Raw genomic sequence first — 20,802 nt, 5'->3', positions numbered from 1 at the left:
TTTCTCATGAACTCTCCCATAATATCAAAGCTTCTTTACTAGCCCAGACAAAGTAACTCTTGCAAAACACATACTTGATGTGATTGATCCTCAGATGGCGCCTAGTAGAGATGCAACATGATTACCACCACCACCAGCAGATGGTGGAATTAGTGCAGCAATGGACGATTTATCATTAGCTAAGATTAAGAAGGTTAGACATGATCCTGTACGAGGGATCATGCGAGAGTGCACGGGACTACCTTGATGTGGTCAGTGGCCTCTCCGAGAAGAAGGGCCTTTATGTTTGAAGGTATGCAAGTTTCCATTTGAAAGCATGTAGATTTCTGTGTATTAAAGGATATACTAACATTTATCTTCATTTGTGGCGGTGAATCCGAGACAGCAACTTGATGTTTTCAGCAGTGGCGGCAATGATGGTGGTGGCAGCCAGGGGAGGAACAAGGAGGTATACCAATTCTACCTTTAGAAAATGTAAAAAATAAAATATGACTCTTTTCTACATTATTCTCTTCCTTACTTTACTCTCTCCACTTTAATTATTTATTATTATTTTTTCAAAACGAATGCAGAAAATGAAATGGCTCTACTTCTGTGGAACAAAGGGAGTAAGTAATAATTTTGACTGAGTCATTACTGATCTGTTGAAATAGAGAACCATTACCAAACCCTTAAAAATAAACATGAGATGAGTGCATCAGAGTGTACAAGGTCAGCTGCTGCTGCTTCCCAGAAAACTCCTCCTCATTGACTTCGAAATTCATCAATCATTCATTCATTCCAAACACAAAGATTACCCAAAGAATGGATCAGTTTTTACTGTCCATTAATCTGCTGCTTCTCTTCCACCTTGGTGCATTTCCAGTAGCAGCAGCAAGTAGTAATGATCCAGTTACAACATCATCCCAGCTTTCCATTAACTGTGGCGCGGTTTCCATGTCTGCAGAGCTCAACGGCAGAGGGTGGATTGGAGACATACAACCAAAAGGATCATCCCTGCTAGAGATAAAAGGCTCATCAACTGACTCAACCGTCATGCATAGCTCCATCTCTCCTCATTAAATTCCCCACAAGACTGCAAGAATCTCTACTTATCAATTCTCCTACGCATTTCGAGTCAGCCCCGGTGAGAAAATTCTCCATCTTCACTTTAATCCCGCTCCATATAAAGGCTTTGAAAGGTTGAAAGACTTGTTCAATGTTGAAGCTGGGCCCTTTACTATGCTCGCTTACTTTAGCGCTTCATTGACTGCTGCTGCTCTTGGTGTCAACACCTTTTCCAAAGAATTCTGCATAAGCATAGAAGAAAACCAAACAATTGCTATAACCTTTTCTCCTGTAACTGGTGAATTAAGAGACACTGCTACTACATATGCTTTCATAAACGGAATAGAAATAATCTCAGTACCACTGCGTCGTTCTTACTTGAAAGGAGGTGATCATCGAGCCCAAGTGGTAGGCCAGGCTCTGGTGAGCATTGACAATACCACTGCACTTGAATTAACACACAGATATTTAGTTTCATTTTCTAATGATAAAGCAAAGGAAAATGAGATCAACGGTCTTACCTGGAGAACACCAGTGGATGTTGGCTATAGGTACTTGATCAGGATTCATTTCTACGACTTGCGTCTCCATGGTGAGGGTCTCAAAGTCCTTATTGATGAAGTAACTGTGGATGCTAACATCTCCGTACAACGGGACGATGAATATGGCATCATAGATTACAGAGACTATGTAATGGCAGTTAAAGGCCGAAAAGAGGAGGGTAAACGAGAGCTCTTAATTTCACTGCAGTCAAATGATGAGTTTGTTGATGCGCATCTACTCATCAAGGGATTTGAAATATTCAAACTGAGCAATCCTGATAACAGTCTTGCCAGTCCGAATGTCTTCCCTCCAAAAAGTGATTCTCCCCCTCGGATTATCAACATCGTACTGCCTATACTGTCTCAAGGAAATGCTTCTGCAACTCTAGCAATAGCCATACTTTCTCTAATGAATATAATTGTCTATAAGCTGAGGGAAATCTATGAAGCAAGAAGCGTTGTAAAAGACGAAAACATACCATCAGCAAATGCTGAACGACTCTGTCGACGTTTTTCACTGGCTGAGATTCAATCAGCCACCAAAAACTTCAGTGAAAGGTTACTCATCGGAAGGGAGGGTTTGGTAAAGTTTACATTGGATCTATTGATAATGGGCGAGAGACTGTTGCCGTAAAGAGGTTAAAATCTGACTCAAGACAAGGGAAACATGAGTTTTTGACTGAGATTGAAACACTTTGTGAGCTACGACATACTAATCTTGTCTCTCTAATAGGCTACTGCAGTTATCAAAGGGAAATGATTCTTGTTTATGAGTACATGCCCAGTGGCACACTGGCTGATCACCTCCATGAATATGCAAGGGAAGGCAAAGATTCATGTTGTCTTACTTGGAAGCAACGCCTAGATATCTGATAGGAACCGCCCGAGGATTAGAGTATCTCCACACAGGCAACAGAATCATACATCGCGATGTTAAAGCTTCTAACATCCTCTTGGATGAAAATCTCATAGCCAAGGTCTCCGATTTTGGGTTAGCTAAGCATGAAGATCGAATCAAGCTACGGAGTCATATTAGCACAAGAGTTAAGGGCACGCATGGGTACATGGACCCATATTATCAAAATACTGGCAAGTTGACAAGGAAAAGTGACATATACGCCTTTGGTGTTGTGTTGCTGGAAGTATTGTGCGAGAGAAAAGCACTAGGTTCAAGGTTTGGAGAGGAAGATTTTTATCTCGCCACATGGGCTCGAAACAAGATTAAGGAGGGAGAGGTTAATAAGATTGTAGCTTCGAGTTTGTTGGATAAAATCCTACCAGATAGCCTGAAGGCATTTGTTGATGTTGCTGAAAGATGTTTTCATGAGGAACCAAAGCAAAGGCCAACGATGGCTCAAATTGTGGTTCAACTCGAGTCTGCACTTGAGCATCAGGAGAGTGGAAAAGCTGATGAGTTAAATCATGTGGCTCTTGTTACTAATGATGTTTGTCCAACATATCGACATATGATGTCTTCTACAAACACTGCAATATCAGTAGAAGTCTCCGCAGATGTACATGTTGATACGTCTCCTCCTATGGAACAAACAAATCTTAATTATCTTCCAGATGGAGGAGAGGATTGGAGAGAACCAAAATCGTTTAAGGCACGGTTTTGGGCATTGGATACAATATGGAACAGGTTAAAACCATCTAAAAGAAAAGAAATCAGCTTAGAATCAGGTATTAAGTATGAACTCATTCCAAACACTTTCTATCATATGCTCATTCTTCAACCTATAATTAATACACAATCAACATACTCAAAAACTATGATAGAAGTGTCAAGTGTGCAATGATTTTGCAGAATTGCGTGAGGCAGACATAAGAGTGCCAAAGTATGAAATTAGCAAGCTTGCGGCTGCTACCAACTTCTTCTCTGATTCCAATAGGATTGGACAAGGTAGAATTGCTCAAGTCTACAAGGTGACTCTGTCAAGGCTGACTATTTTCTTTTTTTATTCCTTTCGATATTGCACTGGCAAATGACTGAATAAGGTTATCCTTATCCATACTAATTATAATTTGAATTATAGGCTGTGCTACCCACAGGAAGGACAGTCGCAGTTAAGAGATATTCTTCATCACAAGGCCTTGTCCATTGGTTCAAAAATGAGATTCTTTCAGTTTCCAGTGTCCATCACCGGAACATCATTAAACTACTTGGATATTGCATTCATGAAAAAACAGGGATGCTTTTGTATGAGTTCATGGAGAATGGAAGTTTAGATAGTCATATATTTGGTAGGTGTTTTAGACTTTTCCTTGGTTTTTCAATTTCTAATGGAAGGATAAACAGAGAACCTAACATTTTTTCTTCTGTTAGAGAATGGACATTGGCACATAGATAAAAAACGTTGTAGATTTCAATGGTCAAGACGCTTCAATGTCATCATTGGAATTGCTAAAGGAGTTATTTATCTTCATCAGGAATCAAGTCCGAAAATTATTCACAGGGATCTTAACCCCACCAATATATTACTGGACAATGAGATGAATCCTCAAATTGTGGTTCAACTCGAGTCTGCACTTGAGCATCAGGAGAGTGGAAAAGCTGATGAGTTAAATCATGTGGCTCTTGTTACTAATGATGTTTGTCCAACATATCGACATATGATGTCTTCTACAAACACTGCAATATCAGTAGAAGTCTCCGCAGATGTACATGTTGATACGTCTCCTCCTATGGAACAAACAAATCTTAATTATCTTCCAGATGGAGGAGAGGATTGGAGAGAACCAAAATCGTTTAAGGCACGGTTTTGGGCATTGGATACAATATGGAACAGGTTAAAACCATCTAAAAGAAAAGAAATCAGCTTAGAATCAGGTATTAAGTATGAACTCATTCCAAACACTTTCTATCATATGCTCATTCTTCAACCTATAATTAATACACAATCAACATACTCAAAAACTATGATAGAAGTGTCAAGTGTGCAATGATTTTGCAGAATTGCGTGAGGCAGACATAAGAGTGCCAAAGTATGAAATTAGCAAGCTTGCGGCTGCTACCAACTTCTTCTCTGATTCCAATAGGATTGGACAAGGTAGAATTGCTCAAGTCTACAAGGTGACTCTGTCAAGGCTGACTATTTTCTTTTTTTATTCCTTTCGATATTGCACTGGCAAATGACTGAATAAGGTTATCCTTATCCATACTAATTATAATTTGAATTATAGGCTGTGCTACCCACAGGAAGGACAGTCGCAGTTAAGAGATATTCTTCATCACAAGGCCTTGTCCATTGGTTCAAAAATGAGATTCTTTCAGTTTCCAGTGTCCATCACCGGAACATCATTAAACTACTTGGATATTGCATTCATGAAAAAACAGGGATGCTTTTGTATGAGTTCATGGAGAATGGAAGTTTAGATAGTCATATATTTGGTAGGTGTTTTAGACTTTTCCTTGGTTTTTCAATTTCTAATGGAAGGATAAACAGAGAACCTAACATTTTTTCTTCTGTTAGAGAATGGACATTGGCACATAGATAAAAAACGTTGTAGATTTCAATGGTCAAGACGCTTCAATGTCATCATTGGAATTGCTAAAGGAGTTATTTATCTTCATCAGGAATCAAGTCCGAAAATTATTCACAGGGATCTTAACCCCACCAATATATTACTGGACAATGAGATGAATCCTCAAATTGTGGTTCAACTCGAGTCTGCACTTGAGCATCAGGAGAGTGGAAAAGCTGATGAGTTAAATCATGTGGCTCTTGTTACTAATGATGTTTGTCCAACATATCGACATATGATGTCTTCTACAAACACTGCAATATCAGTAGAAGTCTCCGCAGATGTACATGTTGATACGTCTCCTCCTATGGAACAAACAAATCTTAATTATCTTCCAGATGGAGGAGAGGATTGGAGAGAACCAAAATCGTTTAAGGCACGGTTTTGGGCATTGGATACAATATGGAACAGGTTAAAACCATCTAAAAGAAAAGAAATCAGCTTAGAATCAGGTATTAAGTATGAACTCATTCCAAACACTTTCTATCATATGCTCATTCTTCAACCTATAATTAATACACAATCAACATACTCAAAAACTATGATAGAAGTGTCAAGTGTGCAATGATTTTGCAGAATTGCGTGAGGCAGACATAAGAGTGCCAAAGTATGAAATTAGCAAGCTTGCGGCTGCTACCAACTTCTTCTCTGATTCCAATAGGATTGGACAAGGTAGAATTGCTCAAGTCTACAAGGTGACTCTGTCAAGGCTGACTATTTTCTTTTTTTATTCCTTTCGATATTGCACTGGCAAATGACTGAATAAGGTTATCCTTATCCATACTAATTATAATTTGAATTATAGGCTGTGCTACCCACAGGAAGGACAGTCGCAGTTAAGAGATATTCTTCATCACAAGGCCTTGTCCATTGGTTCAAAAATGAGATTCTTTCAGTTTCCAGTGTCCATCACCGGAACATCATTAAACTACTTGGATATTGCATTCATGAAAAAACAGGGATGCTTTTGTATGAGTTCATGGAGAATGGAAGTTTAGATAGTCATATATTTGGTAGGTGTTTTAGACTTTTCCTTGGTTTTTCAATTTCTAATGGAAGGATAAACAGAGAACCTAACATTTTTTCTTCTGTTAGAGAATGGACATTGGCACATAGATAAAAAACGTTGTAGATTTCAATGGTCAAGACGCTTCAATGTCATCATTGGAATTGCTAAAGGAGTTATTTATCTTCATCAGGAATCAAGTCCGAAAATTATTCACAGGGATCTTAACCCCACCAATATATTACTGGACAATGAGATGAATCCTCAAATTGTGGTTCAACTCGAGTCTGCACTTGAGCATCAGGAGAGTGGAAAAGCTGATGAGTTAAATCATGTGGCTCTTGTTACTAATGATGTTTGTCCAACATATCGACATATGATGTCTTCTACAAACACTGCAATATCAGTAGAAGTCTCCGCAGATGTACATGTTGATACGTCTCCTCCTATGGAACAAACAAATCTTAATTATCTTCCAGATGGAGGAGAGGATTGGAGAGAACCAAAATCGTTTAAGGCACGGTTTTGGGCATTGGATACAATATGGAACAGGTTAAAACCATCTAAAAGAAAAGAAATCAGCTTAGAATCAGGTATTAAGTATGAACTCATTCCAAACACTTTCTATCATATGCTCATTCTTCAACCTATAATTAATACACAATCAACATACTCAAAAACTATGATAGAAGTGTCAAGTGTGCAATGATTTTGCAGAATTGCGTGAGGCAGACATAAGAGTGCCAAAGTATGAAATTAGCAAGCTTGCGGCTGCTACCAACTTCTTCTCTGATTCCAATAGGATTGGACAAGGTAGAATTGCTCAAGTCTACAAGGTGACTCTGTCAAGGCTGACTATTTTCTTTTTTTATTCCTTTCGATATTGCACTGGCAAATGACTGAATAAGGTTATCCTTATCCATACTAATTATAATTTGAATTATAGGCTGTGCTACCCACAGGAAGGACAGTCGCAGTTAAGAGATATTCTTCATCACAAGGCCTTGTCCATTGGTTCAAAAATGAGATTCTTTCAGTTTCCAGTGTCCATCACCGGAACATCATTAAACTACTTGGATATTGCATTCATGAAAAAACAGGGATGCTTTTGTATGAGTTCATGGAGAATGGAAGTTTAGATAGTCATATATTTGGTAGGTGTTTTAGACTTTTCCTTGGTTTTTCAATTTCTAATGGAAGGATAAACAGAGAACCTAACATTTTTTCTTCTGTTAGAGAATGGACATTGGCACATAGATAAAAAACGTTGTAGATTTCAATGGTCAAGACGCTTCAATGTCATCATTGGAATTGCTAAAGGAGTTATTTATCTTCATCAGGAATCAAGTCCGAAAATTATTCACAGGGATCTTAACCCCACCAATATATTACTGGACAATGAGATGAATCCTAAAATTTCAGGCTTTGGCATAGCCAGAATTACTGAAGATGACCAATCACAAGTGTTCACCACCCGTATTGCTGGGACCATGTACTATCATGATACATATATCCTTTCCTTTCCACTCTAACTTTTCCTTTCTCAATCCCAAATAACGATATTTTGTTTCTTTGATTTGTGTGTGCAGATATTATGTTTCACCAGAAGTTGCTACTGGAGGACCAGTTTCAGAGAAATCAGATGTCTACAGTTTTGGTGTGTTAGTCATGGCGATATTGAGTGGCAAGAGATATAATAGAGACATGGGGAATGCCATTGGAAATGTAAGCATAATTGACTTTCATGAACTTCTATGTATAATGTGCATGCAATGCAAGTTCATCATGGATACTAAGGATTAAGGTCATACAGTTGGAAGAATAAAAAAAGTATTTTCAGCAACTATAGAACGTACAAAGTCAATCATCCACTGATGAACATAAATAACTTTTCAAAATTTTATCTGTCTTGCTGCCTTTAATGAAATTAAATAGCAGAACTCAAGTGAAGCTGCAAATAGGCCGATTCCATGTGTATATACAGTGCAGTGGTGTCAGAGTGCATTTTCCAGGTTATGCAATTGTTATAACTGTGAATTTGTAATGATATGATGAATGTCCAGGTATGGGCGCTATGGAGAGAAAATGGGAATTTATTAACGATAGTAGACACATACCTTGGAGGAGAGTTTTCAGGGGAAGAAGCGCTGAGATGTATACAAATATGTCTGCTGTGCACCCAAGATGAACCACAAGAGCGCCCAACAATGGATTCTGCGCTAAGAATGTTGCTTGGTGAAGACTTATCACTACAAGAGAAGATGAAACGAGCACGATGCCCAGCCAAGTTTGCGGTAAACATCTCAAACAGTGACTCCTTTAATCCGAGAAATTTGTCAGAATAGACATGGAGTTATTCCACCTGGTAGCTAGCTGCCAGTTGACATCTCAAACAGTGACTCCTTGGCAGAATTCAGTTACCCCTCCTCTGCTTGTTTGTCTCACTACAAATGCATCATTTCATTAAACATGTTAAGTTGTTAACTTTATTTACAGACTGTAGAACAATAAAATATAGAGACATAATAGGGGGTAATTACACCTTACATACAAAATGCTTCACCAATGTTTCAAATTAGTACAAAAAGTTTTAACTTAGCATATATCATACAAAAGGTTTAACTAATGATTCAAATTAGTACATTCCATCCAAATCACTCTAACACCGTTACTTTTCATCCTTCCCACACTGTTACTTCTCATCCTTCCCACCCCTTTCTCTCTGAGATTATCCCACTGTTACTTTTCATCCTTTCCACCCCTTCTCTCTGACATTAGCCCATAAGCAGCGTACATTCTCAACAACGCAGTTTGCACAAAAGGGTCGGATTCGTACCCAAGCTTCGCAGCCAGCCCGTGTATTATCTTCCCTTCACCGAGAGATAGAGCCTCGCCGCTTTGAGCAATGGCGGGAAACTGAACCTGTCAATGGGGATGAATTTGTTCAGCGTCGCTTGAAAAACACGAGCGCCTTGTGGGGATTGTCTGAGCGGGAGAGGTGGTTGAGGATCTTGTTGGTGAGCTGGTGCGGTGGCGGGCTATCGGCGGGGATGAAGGAGAGTAAGGAGAGGGCGTAGGAAGGGAAGGGGAGGGTTCAGAGGAGGAGTTGGAAGAGGAGGTGGCAGTAGAGGGAGTTACAGAGGATTTGAGCTGGGATTTTTGAAGAAATAAACTAGGGATCGGAATTGTGTATTTTACTTCAAAATGATAATTGTTACAAGGGTTCACCTATTTATAGGTCTAGAAATATTTAGACAAGGAAAAATTAATCTCTGCCTATTTTACAGGGATTGCATTCTATCTTTGGAAGAAGATCAATTTGGGATCAATCCCAATATTCTCGTGATTCTCGTGATATCTTCTAACACTCCCCCTCAAGTTAAGTAGTGGGATTACCAATACTCAACTTGACCAATACTTCTCTGAACACCTTTGAGTTAACCGCCTTAGTCAATATATCCGCCAACTGATCCTCTGACTTGACATATGGAAACTCGACTGTCTTTGCCTCCAGATTTTCCTTTATGAAGTGTCGATCTACCTCCACATGCTTGGTTCTGTCATGTTGCACCGGATTTTCTGAAATGCTAATTGCAGCTTTATTATCGCAAAACAGTCTGCAAGGTTGCGTTGACTGTAGTTCAAGCTCTGTCATGAGCCTTTTTAGCCACAATATCTCCGTGAGACCACTCTTGATCCCTCTAAACTCTGCTTCGGCACTTGAGAGCGCTACTACTTTTTGTTTCTTGCTCCTCCAAGTGACAAGATTTCCTCCAACAAAAGTGAAGTATCCGGCCGTTGATTTTCTATCATTTGGATTACCGGCCCAATCTGCATCCGTGAACCCATGCACTTCCAAGTGGCCATGTTTCTCAAAATACACCCCATGTCCAACTGTTCCTTTCAAATATCGGACAATTCTCAATACTGCCTCCCAATGATCTTCCTGTGGTGAATGCATGAACTGGCTGACTATTCCTACACCATATGCTATATCGGGTCGAGTGTGGGAAAGATAGATAAGTTTTCCTACTAACCGCTGATATCTCCCCCTATCCGTCAACTTCGCCCCTTCACGTATCTGCAATCCATGGTTCTGTACCATAGGAGTGTCTGCGGGTTTACAGTCTATCATTCCAACTTCTGCAAGTAAATCAAGTACATACTTTTTTTGGCTGATGAAGATTCCCTTTTGCGACCTTAAGACTTCAATTCCCAAAAATTATTTGAGAGGACCTAGATCCTTCATTTCAAACTCCTTGAACAAGTTTTGCCGAAGTTCACCAATTTCCTCTTCGTCATCCCCAGTGATAATCATATCATCTACATAAATGATCAGGCATGTAATCTTTCCGTCTTTCTTCTTGAGAAACAATGTGTGATCTGAGTTGCTCTGCTTGTACCCATACTTCATCATTACTTCAGTGAATCGGCCAAACCACGCCCTGGGCGACTGCTTTAGCCCATACAATGTCCTTCCGAGCTTGCACACCTCACCGGGTTGAAAATCATCAGTAAATCCCGGTGGAGGAACCATGTACACAGGTTTTGGTAGCTCCCCATGTAGGAAGGCGTTCGTTACGTCAAACTAGTGGAGGGGCCAGTCCTTGTTTGCCGCAATTGAGAACAGAACTCTCACGGTATTAATCTTTGCAACTGGGGAGAATGTCTCAGCATAATCAACTCCGTACGTCTGTGTATATCCTTTAGCCACGAGTCGAGCTTTATACCGCTCAATGGATCCGTCAGGTCTCCGTTTGATGGTAAACACCCATCTGCATCCTACTGCCTTTACACCTTCAGGTAACTTTCCTTTCACCCAGGTATTGTTTCTCATTAGGGCTTTCATCTCTGTGAACATCGCCTCTCTCCAATGCTTGATTTTCATTGCTTCTTCGGCAGTTTGTGGTATCTCCTCTTCCTCGTATAATGCTGCCTCAAATGCTCGGGCCATCTTTGTCAGATTTGCCTGTGCAAAATTCGCCACTCCATACCTGCTTTTCACCCCTACTTTGCCAGGTGAGTACCGATTTGGAGGAACTCCTCGATTGATCCGATATGGAAGCATATATCGACCTGTATCCCCATCTACTGTGTTCTCCTCAACTTCTGCACTGTTAGTATTAACCGTAGTATCATCAGTAGTACTTTCTTCGGATCCCGGACATACCTCGGATATTGGTTGAGGCGGAACGCTAGGTCGCGGATGAGTTGACTCTGACAGGGCTTGCTCGGCGGGAGTGACCGGAACAGTCTCTATTGGCTCCTCAATCGAAGGGCTTGGAGGTGACACAAACCAACTTAGACAGTCCCCACAATTATTTTTAGGTTCTAGTTCTCTCTCCCCCTGACTGTCAAGGTGGTGTGGGTAAAAGAATTCTGTTTCCAAAAAATTGCAGTGTATGGTGGTGATAATTTTCTTGGTAGTCGGGTCGAAGCATCGGTAACCTTTTTGATTCACCCCATATCCTACGAAGACACACTTGGTTGCACACGGGGAAAGTTTGGTTCTCTCGTGTTTGGGAATGTGAACATAAACAGTGCACCCAAAAACTTTCGGTGACATGCTCAGGGATTCTGGGATGTTGGCTTGTTTAGAAAGAATGTCAAGGGGTGTTTTCATGTGTAGGATTTTGGTAGGAAGTCTGTTGATGAGGTAAACAGCAGAGGCTATTGCTTCGGGCCACAGAAAGGTAGGGACTTTAGAATCGATCATGAGGGCACGGGTTACTTCTAGGATGGTTCGGTTTTTTCTTTCGGCTACCCCATTTTGTTCGGGTGTATAGGCACATGATGTTTGATGTATTAGACCTTTCCCCCTAAAAAATTCTGACATGCTATTATTAACAAATTCCCTCCCATTGTCTGACCGAAGGATTTTGATGGTGGTGTGAATTGGGTTTGGACCATTTGGAAAAACAGGATAAATTTTTCTACCACCTCAGATTTATGTTTCAAAAAATATATCCAAGTCATTCGTGTGCAATCATCAATAAATGTCACAAAATACCTAAAACCATTCCCCCCAATAATAGGTGCAGGACCCCACACATCAGCATGAATTAAATCAAACATAGATTGCATACGGGTATTGGAAGGTTTAAATGATTGTCTGTGGCTTTTCGCCAAAACACATGTCTCACACGAAAAATCTTTAGGCAACAAAAAATCGGGAAACAAAAGTTTAAAATAACCATGGGAAGGATGTCCTAGTCTTCTGTGCCACAGCCAAGCCTCTTCTTTTGTGGATCCGCGAGCCAGCATTGCACTCCCATGGTGAGCTACCCCGTCCACATAGTAGAGTCCTTGGTTCTCAGTGCCACGCCCAACGATCCTCCTCGTCCGAATATCCTGTAAGATGCAAAAACTTGGGTACATTAGTAGTGTACAGACATCAATCTTTGAGACAGACTAGGAACAAATAAACAGTGCGACAATCGAAGATCCGGAGAAATTTCTATGGTTCCGGTTCCTTCCACAGTAATTAATTCCCCATTCGCAGTTCGGATATAGGTTTTAGTAATTTCCCCAAAATCAATGAAATCAGATCGTTCTGGAGTCATAGTGTCAGTGGCTCCACAGTCAAAAATCCATCCCCTTTTTTCAACATTATCAGTCTTTTGCACACTAAATGCAGCGGAAATATTTAATAAAGGTGCAAAACGACTTTGGGTCAAAATTTGGTCAACAGCTGGGGTCAATCTGCAATTTAAAGTACTTGGGTGGTGTTTCTTATAACTTAACATAGCATGGGGTATAGAATGCAAATCTGGCTGAATATTGGGGTTTAAACAGAATATAGAGTTTGTGTTAGGGTTTGATAAATTATCAAACCCTTTACCTCCTTCATATCCACCGCCGCCCCATTTTTGCGATCCAGTCCCGTCGGCTTTCTCCAGGAAATTTCCGACACCGCCGATTCTGCCGCCGCCACCACTCCCAGCACCTGTTTCCTGATTCAGAGGGTTGTGTGGTTGATTTCCCCCTCCGATTCCACCATCTCGGTGTGCAATTGAGCCCTGATTTTGTTGCTCTGTGATTCCGACCGCCGCGAACTTCGCTTGGAATCGGGATTTTTGCCGTTCGTCCCACCACTCCGGGTAGCCCACCCGGAGAAAACAGCTCTCCTTCGTGTGCTTGTTCTTGCCGCAGTGTGAGCACCATAGTTTGCTCTTGTCTGGCTTTCCTCCGGCTTGGTGAGTGGCAGCTCCGGCGGGTGGATGACGCGGTGGTCCGTTCCTATTGGTTGATCGGTCTCTCTGGGCTCCAAATCCATACCCGATCTCCCCCGATGATGTATCGGCACTCCCTATGCCAGTGGTATCTCCGGTGGGTGTTGAAGATGCCGGTGACATGATCTTGCATCGAGTCGCCTCCTTCTTCACCACCGCGTATGCCTCTTCTACTGAGGGGTACGGCTCCATCTTGAGAATGTCCCGCCTGATCGCGGCGTACTCCGGGTTTAATCCGGTGAGGAATTTGATTAATCTCTTCTCACTTGTGAAATCCCTGAACCGTTTTATCCCTTTATCGCAGCATGTCACCGGCTGCTTCTGGCTCCTGTCGACGTTGATCCATAATCCATGGATCCGACGGTAATATGTTTCAAGATCCAAGTTCCCCTGTCTGATTGCTATTATTTTGTCCTCCAGGTCATAGATGTGGAACGAATCTGCCTTGCTTTCGAATGTGATTCGAAGGTTGTCCCATAGAGCTTTTGACGTTTGGTGGTGAGTAAAATCGGCAATTATATCGTGTTCGATATTGTCGATTATCCACGAGAAAACTACGAGATCAGTTTCCTCCCAATCCCGGTATCCCCTGCTTTCTGGTTCTGGCGGTTCATCAACTATGTGAGAGTATCCTCTCCTTCCTCCTATCGCAACTTTCATAAGTCGCGACCATAGCGGGTAGTTCTTCCCGTTTAGTTTGAACGCTACGGTAACGTTCTTGCGTGACCTCAATCTTGAGGGTTCGGTTGCTGGTTTCTCCTCATCGGTGTCTGACATTTTGTGTGTAGGGATGAATTTTTGGTTTTGGTTTCAGCCTCTTGGCCGAGTTTTGGTATGATTGGGCTATGATGAAATTTTTCTGAGCCCTAAAATCTCCTGCTCTGACGCCATGAAGAAATAAACTAGGGATCGGAATTGTGTATTTTACTTCAAAATGATAATTGTTACAAGGGTTCACCTATTTATAGGTCTATAAATATTTACATAAGGAAAAACTAATCTCTGCCTATTTTACAGGGATTGCATTCTATCTTTGGAAGAAGATCAATTTGGGATCAATCCCAATATTCTCGTGATTCTCGTGATATCTTCTAACAATTTTCTTGAGGTGGGGGAGGGTGGTAGCTGTAGAGATGAGGTGGGTGAAGTTGGGAGGAGTGCGGAGGGAGAGCCATAATTATGAAATATGGACTTCAATATAATATGGACTTCAATATATTTGATGGAATTACTAATGAGTGAAAGTGAGTTCTCTCTTAAAAATTTTGTCTGCAATATGCTTGATGAAGTTTAATAGAGGAGTAAAGGTGTTAAAGAGTGTTTTGGATGGAGTGTACAGTGTACTAATGTGGATCACTAGTTAAACCTTTTGTATGAATTATGATATAGTATATGCTAAGTTCAAACTTTTTGTACCAATTTGAAATGTTGGTGAAATATTTTGTATGTATGGTATAATTACCCCGACATAATAGAGAAAGTAGTAGTACTAGTATGTATTTTATTAAGACTAAAGTCCAATTTTAGTCTCTAATATTTTACCTAAAATTTTTTTTGATCTCATACATTAAGTTTGTAACTTTTTGGTCCCTAACATATTGTTTTAATATCTTTTGGTCCTAAACATATTGTTTTGATCCAAAATAACCATTTTCTATTAAAATTAACAGTCAAAATGTTTAATCAATTTAATAACTTAATTATATCTAGGACTAAAGTCTAATTTTAGTCCCGTACATTTTCCTTAAAAAAAATTTGGGTCTCATACATTAAGTTTGTGACCAAAATGTACAGAATATGTTAGGAACCAAAAGGTCACAAACTTAATGTATGAGACCAAAAAGAATTTTAGGACAAATGCAAGAGACCAAAATTGGACTTTAGTCTTTTATTAATCAACAAGAGACTAAGTTAGGCTATGTCACATCACCGATGCAGGCCAGAATACATATAATATATTAATACTCATCCTCAAGTTAGATCACATATATTGATCATGTCCAGCTTGGTACAAAGTATTGAGAAACGCTTATAGACAACGGTTTTGTAAACATATCAGCAATCTGGTTGGACGATGAAGTGAAATGAGTAGTAATAGTTAGATTCAAGACACACTCTCAAATGAAATGACAATCAACTTCAATATGTTTAGTCCTTTCATGAAAAATCGGATTATTCGTGATATAGATTGCAGTAATATGTAGAAGGCAGTAAAAAATCCCATTGATATAATTAACGTTCAAAAATGGACTTCATTTTTGTATAAAAATAAAAATGACACTACTGTTCTACACAGCTGTGAAAAACACAGCGGCGGGGAAATTATGAAACTCAAGAATTTTGGGCATGGCAAATTTAGTGGTATTTTATTGCAACCCAATAAGAATTCTGTGTGTCTCAAATAACAACAAAAAATTAAATCAACCAATTCATTATTGAGGAACAAAGCTTGCCTCCCCTCATTGTGGTAGCATGGGTGTATTTTAAAAGGGGTACTAAAGGAACTTTCCATTTTTTAAATCTCTTTGCATCCAAATTTGGCGATTTTCACTAGGAAAAAAAAGGAATTTCCACTATGTTAGCTACTTGAGCAAGAAAAACCGTTGGCTTGTATAACTGCAAAGTTCTAAACCGGCTAGTGAATTTCGTCGACTACAAGGTCAGCTGCTGCTGCTTCTGAGCAAACTCCTCATCACTGGCTTCGAAATTCATCGTTCTGATCACTCATTCATTCGTTACTTCGTTCCCGGCAGTTGCTCAAATACCAAAGAAACACAGAGATAAGACCAGAGAATGCATCACTTTTCAATTTTCATTATGCTGCTGCTTCTCTTTCACCTTCATACATCTATAGCAGCAGTAAGTAGTAACGATCCAGTTACAACCACATCCCAGCTTTCCATTAATTGTGGCTCGGTTTCCACCTCTGCAGCAATAAATGGCCGAGGGTGGATTGGAGACATACTATCAAAAGGATCATCCCTGCTACAGATAAAGGGTTCATCAACCGGCTCAACTGTCAGGCATAGCTCCACCTCTGCTAATCAAGCTCCCCACAACACAGCTAGAATCTCTACTTCTCAATTCTCCTATGCATTCCGAGTCAGCCCGGGTGAGAAAATTATACGCCTTCACTTTAATCCCGCTCCATATAAAGGCTTCGAAAGGTTGAGTGACTTGTTCAATGTTGAAGCTGGGCCCTTTACTCTGCTCACTAACTTTAGCGCTTCACAAACTGGTGCTGCTCTTGGTGTCAGCACTTTTTCCAAGGAGTTCTGCATAAGCCTAGGAGAAAACCAAACATTTACTATAACTTTTTCTCCTGTAACTAGCGAATCAAGAGATACTACATATGCTTTCATAAACGGAATATAGATAATCACAGTACCACTGCGTCGTTCTTACTTGAAAGGAAGTGATCATCGAGCCCAAGTGGTAGGCCAGGCTCTGGTGAGCATTGACAATACCACTGCACTTGAATTAACACACAGATATTTAGTTTCATTTTCTAATGATAAAGCAAAGGAAAATGAGATCAACGGTCTTACCTGGAGAACACCAGTGGATGTTGGCTTTAGGTACTTGGTCAGGATTCATTTCTGCGACTTGCGTCTCTATGGTGAGGGTCTCAAAGTCCTTATTGATGAAGTAATTGTGGATGCTAACATTTCCATACAATGGGATGATGAATATGGCATCATAGATTATAGAGACTATGTAATGGCAGTTAAAGGCCGAAAAGAGGAGGGTAAACGAGATCTCTTGATTTCCCTGCAGTCGAATGATGAGTTTGTTGATGTGCAGCAACTCATCAAGGGATTTGAGATATTCAAACTGAGCAATCCTGATAACAGTCTTTCCAGTCCGAATGTCTTCCCTTCGAAAAGTGATTCTCCCCCTCGGATTATCAACAACTTACTTCCTATTCTGTCCCAAGGAAAAGCTACTGCAAGTCTTGCAATAGCCATACTTTCTCTAATGAATATAGTTGTCTATAAGCTGAGGGAAATCTATGAAGCAAGAAGCGTTGTAAAAGACGAAAACATGCCATCAGCAAAGGCTGAACAACTCTGTCGACGTTTTTCACTGGCTGAGATTCAATCAGCCACCAAAAACTTCAGTGAAAGGTTACTCATCGGAGGGGGAGGATTTGGTAAAGTTTACATTGGATCTATTGATAATGGGCGAGAGACAGTTGCCGTAAAGAGGTTAAAGTCTGATTCAAGACAAGGGAAACATGAGTTTTTGACAGAGATTGAAACACTTTGTGAGCTCCGACATATTAATCTTGTCTATCTAATAGGCTACTGCAGTCATCACAGGGAAATGGTTCTTGTTTATGAGTACATGCCACGTGGCACACTGGCTGATCACCTCCATGAATATGCCAGGGAAGGCAAAGATGTATGTTCTCTTACTTGGAAGCAACGCCTAGATATATGTATAGGAACCGCCCGAGGATTAGACTATCTCCACACAGGAAACAGAGTCATACATCGCGATGTTAAAGCTTCAAACATCCTCTTGGATGAAAATCTCACAGCCAAGGTCTCCGATTTTGGGTTAGCTAAGCATGAAGATTGCATCAAGCTACAGAGCCATATTAGCACAAGAGTGAAGGGCACACATGGGTACATGGACCCATATTATCAAAATACAGGCAAGTTGACAAGGAAAAGTGACGTATATGCCTTTGGTGTTGTGTTGCTGGAAGTATTGTGTGAGAGAAAAGCGCTAGGTCCAAGGTTCGGAGAGGAAGATTTCTATCTCACCATATGGGCTCGAAACAAAATTGACAATGGAGAGGTTAATCAGATTGTAGCCTCGAGTCTATTGGAAGAAATCCTACCAGATAGCCTGAAGGCATTTGTTGAGGTTGCTGAAAGATGTTTGCATGAGGAACCAAAGCAAAGGCCAACGATGGCTCAAATTGTGGTTCAACTCGAGTCTGCACTTGAGCATCAGGAGAGTGGAAAAGCTGCTGAGTCAAATAACATAGCTCTAGTTACTAATGATGTTCGTCAAACAAATCAATATATGATGTCTTCTGCAAACACTGCACTATCAGCAGAAGCCTTCTCAGATGTACATGTTGATACATCTCCTACGAAACAAACAAATCTAAATTATTTTCCAGATGGAGAAGAAGTTTGGAGAGAACCTATATCATATAAGGCACGTTTTTGGGCATTGGATACACTATGGAACAGGTTAAAACCATCCAAGAGAAAAGAAATCAGCTTAGCATCAGGTATTAACTCATTCTAAACACTTTCTATCATATAATAATCTTCAACCTATAACTAATACACCAATCTATATACTCCAAAAGTATGATAGAAGTGTGCAATGATTTTGCAGAACTGTGTGAGGCTGACATAAGAGTGCCAAAGTATGACTTTAACAAGCTTGCGGCAGCTACCGATCTATTCTCCCATTTCAACAAGATTGGAGAAGGTGGATCTGCTCGAGTCTACAAGGTGACTCTGTCAAGGCTGATGATTTCCCTTTGTTACTCCTTTCGATATTGCACTGACAAATGAATGAATGAGTTTATCCTTCTCCAAACTAATTCTTATCTGAATCTTCATATAGGCTGTGTTACCCACAGGAAGGACAGTCGCAGTTAAGAGATATGCTGCATCACAGGACCGTTTCACTTGGTTCAAAAGAGAGATTCTTTCAGTTTCCAGACTCCATCACCGGAACATCATTAAACTACTTGGATATTACATTCACGACAAAACAAGGATGCTTTTGTATATGAGTTAATGGACAATGGAAGTTTAGATAGTCATATATTAGGTTGGTGTTTTCTTTTAGTTTTTAAATTTCTTATGGATGGATAAAGAGAGTACATAACATTATTTCTTCTGTTTCTTGGATGTAATGGAACATTCTCACATAGGTGAAGAGCAACGTCGCAGGTTTCAATGGTCAGGACGCTTCAAAGTCGTAATTGGAATTGCAAAAGGAGTTATTTATCTTCATCAAGAGTCAAGTCCAAAAATGATTCACAGGGGTCTTAATCCCACCAATATATTACTGGACAATGAGATGAATCCTAAAATATCAGGCTTTGGCATAGCCAGAATTACTGAAGATTACCAATCACAAGTGTACACCTGTTGTGATGGGACCCTGTACTGCTATGATTAATATCCTTTCTTTTCCTTTCCACTTTAATTTTTTCATTCTGACTCCTGAATAACAATAATTTGTTTCTTTGATTTATGTGTGCAGAGGTTATATTGCACCAGAATGTTATAGAGAAGGACAAGTTTCAGAGAAATCAGATGTCTACAGTTTTGGTGTGTTAGTCATGGCGATATTGAGTGGCAAAAGAAATAATAGAGACATGGCAAATCTCATTGGCAATGTAAGCATTCATAACTTTCATGAACTTCTATATAAATGTGGATGCAATGCAAGTGAAGATGCAATAGACAAATTCCAAGTGTATATACAATGCATTTTCCAGTTGTTATAACTTAAATGTGTTATGATATGATGAATGTCCAGGCATGGGAGCTGTGGGAAGAAAATGGAAATGTATTAGCGGTGGTAGACACACACCTTGGAGGAGAGTTTTCAAGGGAAGAAGCGCTGGGATGTATACAAGTATGTCTGTTGTGCACCCAATATGGACCGCAGCAGCGCCCAACGATGGCTTCTGTGCTAAGAATGTTGCTCGGAGAAGACTTGTCGCTACAAGAGAAGATGGGGCAAGTAAAATACCATTCCTTTTTGCACCATTACATGTAGGGTGTCAAACCCAAAATACCGGGTAATTGGATATCCGATATCCGATTTTTCGGGTTTTGGGATTGGGTTCGGGTTTATGATTTTTGAATTATTGGGTATCGGATAACTCGATACCCGATCGGGTATACTCAAATTACCCAAATTACCCGATTTTTTTTTTAAAAATTAAATTTATTAAATTATGTATTTATTCTATTATTTAAATAATTAAATAATTAAATCTAGTCGCAAAATCTTTCACTCTTAAGTCACATTTAGGGTTAATATATTAATTGTGATGTTTATTATGGATGAATGATGGATGCTATGACTTATGAAATTTTTATTTTTAAATTTGTGGTAGTTTTTTTCTCTTAATCGAACTATTACAAGTTTGTATTTCTAAAAGTTTGTGATTAATTTTGTTAAAAAAAAACTAAAATCAAAATCAAAAATCGGGACTGGATATCCAATTTTTCGGGACTGGATACCCGACTCGGGTATCTGTGTACCCAAAATCATTTTCGGATCGGGTATCGGGTATTAGATTTTGGAAAATTCGGGATTGGGTACTCGGAATTTTCGGATCGGATATCCGCGGGTACCTAATTTGACAGGCTAAATTACATAGTATTTGGCAGGATAGATTACTCATCTAGGGATGGAATTCTATGCACAAAAATATCATTTTTATTCATAGAATTCT

General features: G+C 39.9%; 4 protein-coding genes and 2 pseudogenes across 5 annotated transcripts; 5 read left to right on the top strand and 1 right to left on the bottom strand.

Moving 5' to 3' along the window:
- Positions 1–817: 817 nt before the first annotated feature.
- Positions 818–3,953, top strand: LOC125206859 (putative receptor-like protein kinase At5g39000; annotated as a pseudogene). Its single transcript, XR_016132609.1, has 3 exons — positions 818–3,272; positions 3,397–3,515; positions 3,626–3,953. The product of XR_016132609.1 is annotated as a putative receptor-like protein kinase At5g39000 (transcript).
- A 1-nt stretch (position 3,954) lies between these two features.
- LOC148923807 (putative G-type lectin S-receptor-like serine/threonine-protein kinase At1g61610) lies at positions 3,955–5,100 on the top strand. The gene is made up of 3 exons (XM_089060687.1): positions 3,955–4,419; positions 4,544–4,662; positions 4,773–5,100. Exons 1-3 carry the CDS (start codon positions 4,083–4,085, stop codon positions 5,085–5,087), a joined length of 771 nt encoding a protein of 256 aa, XP_088916813.1. The 5' UTR covers positions 3,955–4,082; the 3' UTR covers positions 5,088–5,100.
- Position 5,101: 1 nt separating this feature from the next.
- LOC148923806 (putative G-type lectin S-receptor-like serine/threonine-protein kinase At1g61610) lies at positions 5,102–6,247 on the top strand. The gene is made up of 3 exons (XM_089060686.1): positions 5,102–5,566; positions 5,691–5,809; positions 5,920–6,247. Exons 1-3 carry the CDS (start codon positions 5,230–5,232, stop codon positions 6,232–6,234), a joined length of 771 nt encoding a protein of 256 aa, XP_088916812.1. The 5' UTR covers positions 5,102–5,229; the 3' UTR covers positions 6,235–6,247.
- Positions 6,248–6,376: 129 nt separating this feature from the next.
- On the top strand, positions 6,377–8,465 carry LOC148923805 (cysteine-rich receptor-like protein kinase 34). The gene is made up of 6 exons (XM_089061618.1): positions 6,377–6,713; positions 6,838–6,956; positions 7,067–7,274; positions 7,378–7,612; positions 7,710–7,845; positions 8,184–8,465. The coding sequence occupies exons 1-6, from the start codon at positions 6,377–6,379 to the stop codon at positions 8,463–8,465; spliced, it is 1,317 nt and encodes a 438-aa protein (XP_088917744.1).
- Positions 8,466–12,338: 3,873 nt separating this feature from the next.
- LOC148923804 (uncharacterized) lies at positions 12,339–14,129 on the bottom strand. The gene is made up of 2 exons (XM_089060295.1): positions 12,962–14,129; positions 12,339–12,471 (listed from the first exon to the last, which is right to left on the bottom strand). The coding sequence occupies exons 1-2, from the start codon at positions 14,127–14,129 to the stop codon at positions 12,434–12,436; spliced, it is 1,206 nt and encodes a 401-aa protein (XP_088916421.1). The 3' UTR covers positions 12,339–12,433.
- A 2,040-nt stretch (positions 14,130–16,169) lies between these two features.
- LOC125206858 (putative receptor-like protein kinase At5g39000) lies at positions 16,170–20,117 on the top strand (annotated as a pseudogene).
- Positions 20,118–20,802: the final 685 nt, after the last annotated feature.

The sequence above is a fragment of the Salvia hispanica genome, chromosome 6, assembly GCF_029641045.1.
Source record: "Salvia hispanica isolate PSC_SH4W2 chromosome 6, Shi_PSC_v1, whole genome shotgun sequence".
NCBI lineage: Eukaryota > Viridiplantae > Streptophyta > Magnoliopsida > Lamiales > Lamiaceae > Salvia > Salvia hispanica.
Note: the sequence above shows the minus strand (reverse complement) of the source record. Positions and strands in the feature narration are given on the sequence as shown.

Bases quoted from the DNA above. Each gene is read 5' to 3' on its own strand.
- LOC148923805 (XM_089061618.1), top strand. From the start codon at position 6,377: ATGAATCCTCAAATTGTGGTTCAACTCGAGTCTGCACTTGAGCATCAG. The intron at 6,957-7,066 runs GTGACTCTGTCA...TTTGAATTATAG, and splicing joins GAATTGCTCAAGTCTACAAG to GCTGTGCTACCCACAGGAAG. The intron at 7,613-7,709 runs GTACTATCATGA...TTGTGTGTGCAG, and splicing joins ACCCGTATTGCTGGGACCAT to ATATTATGTTTCACCAGAAG.
- LOC148923806 (XM_089060686.1), top strand. From the start codon at position 5,230: ATGAATCCTCAAATTGTGGTTCAACTCGAGTCTGCACTTGAGCATCAG. The intron at 5,567-5,690 runs GTATTAAGTATG...ATGATTTTGCAG, and splicing joins AGAAATCAGCTTAGAATCAG to AATTGCGTGAGGCAGACATA. The intron at 5,810-5,919 runs GTGACTCTGTCA...TTTGAATTATAG, and splicing joins GAATTGCTCAAGTCTACAAG to GCTGTGCTACCCACAGGAAG.
- LOC148923804 (XM_089060295.1), bottom strand. From the start codon at position 14,129: ATGTCAGACACCGATGAGGAGAAACCAGCAACCGAACCCTCAAGATTG. The intron at 12,472-12,961 runs GTAAAGGGTTTG...TGCATCTTACAG, and splicing joins CGGCGGTGGATATGAAGGAG to GATATTCGGACGAGGAGGAT.
- LOC148923807 (XM_089060687.1), top strand. From the start codon at position 4,083: ATGAATCCTCAAATTGTGGTTCAACTCGAGTCTGCACTTGAGCATCAG. The intron at 4,420-4,543 runs GTATTAAGTATG...ATGATTTTGCAG, and splicing joins AGAAATCAGCTTAGAATCAG to AATTGCGTGAGGCAGACATA. The intron at 4,663-4,772 runs GTGACTCTGTCA...TTTGAATTATAG, and splicing joins GAATTGCTCAAGTCTACAAG to GCTGTGCTACCCACAGGAAG.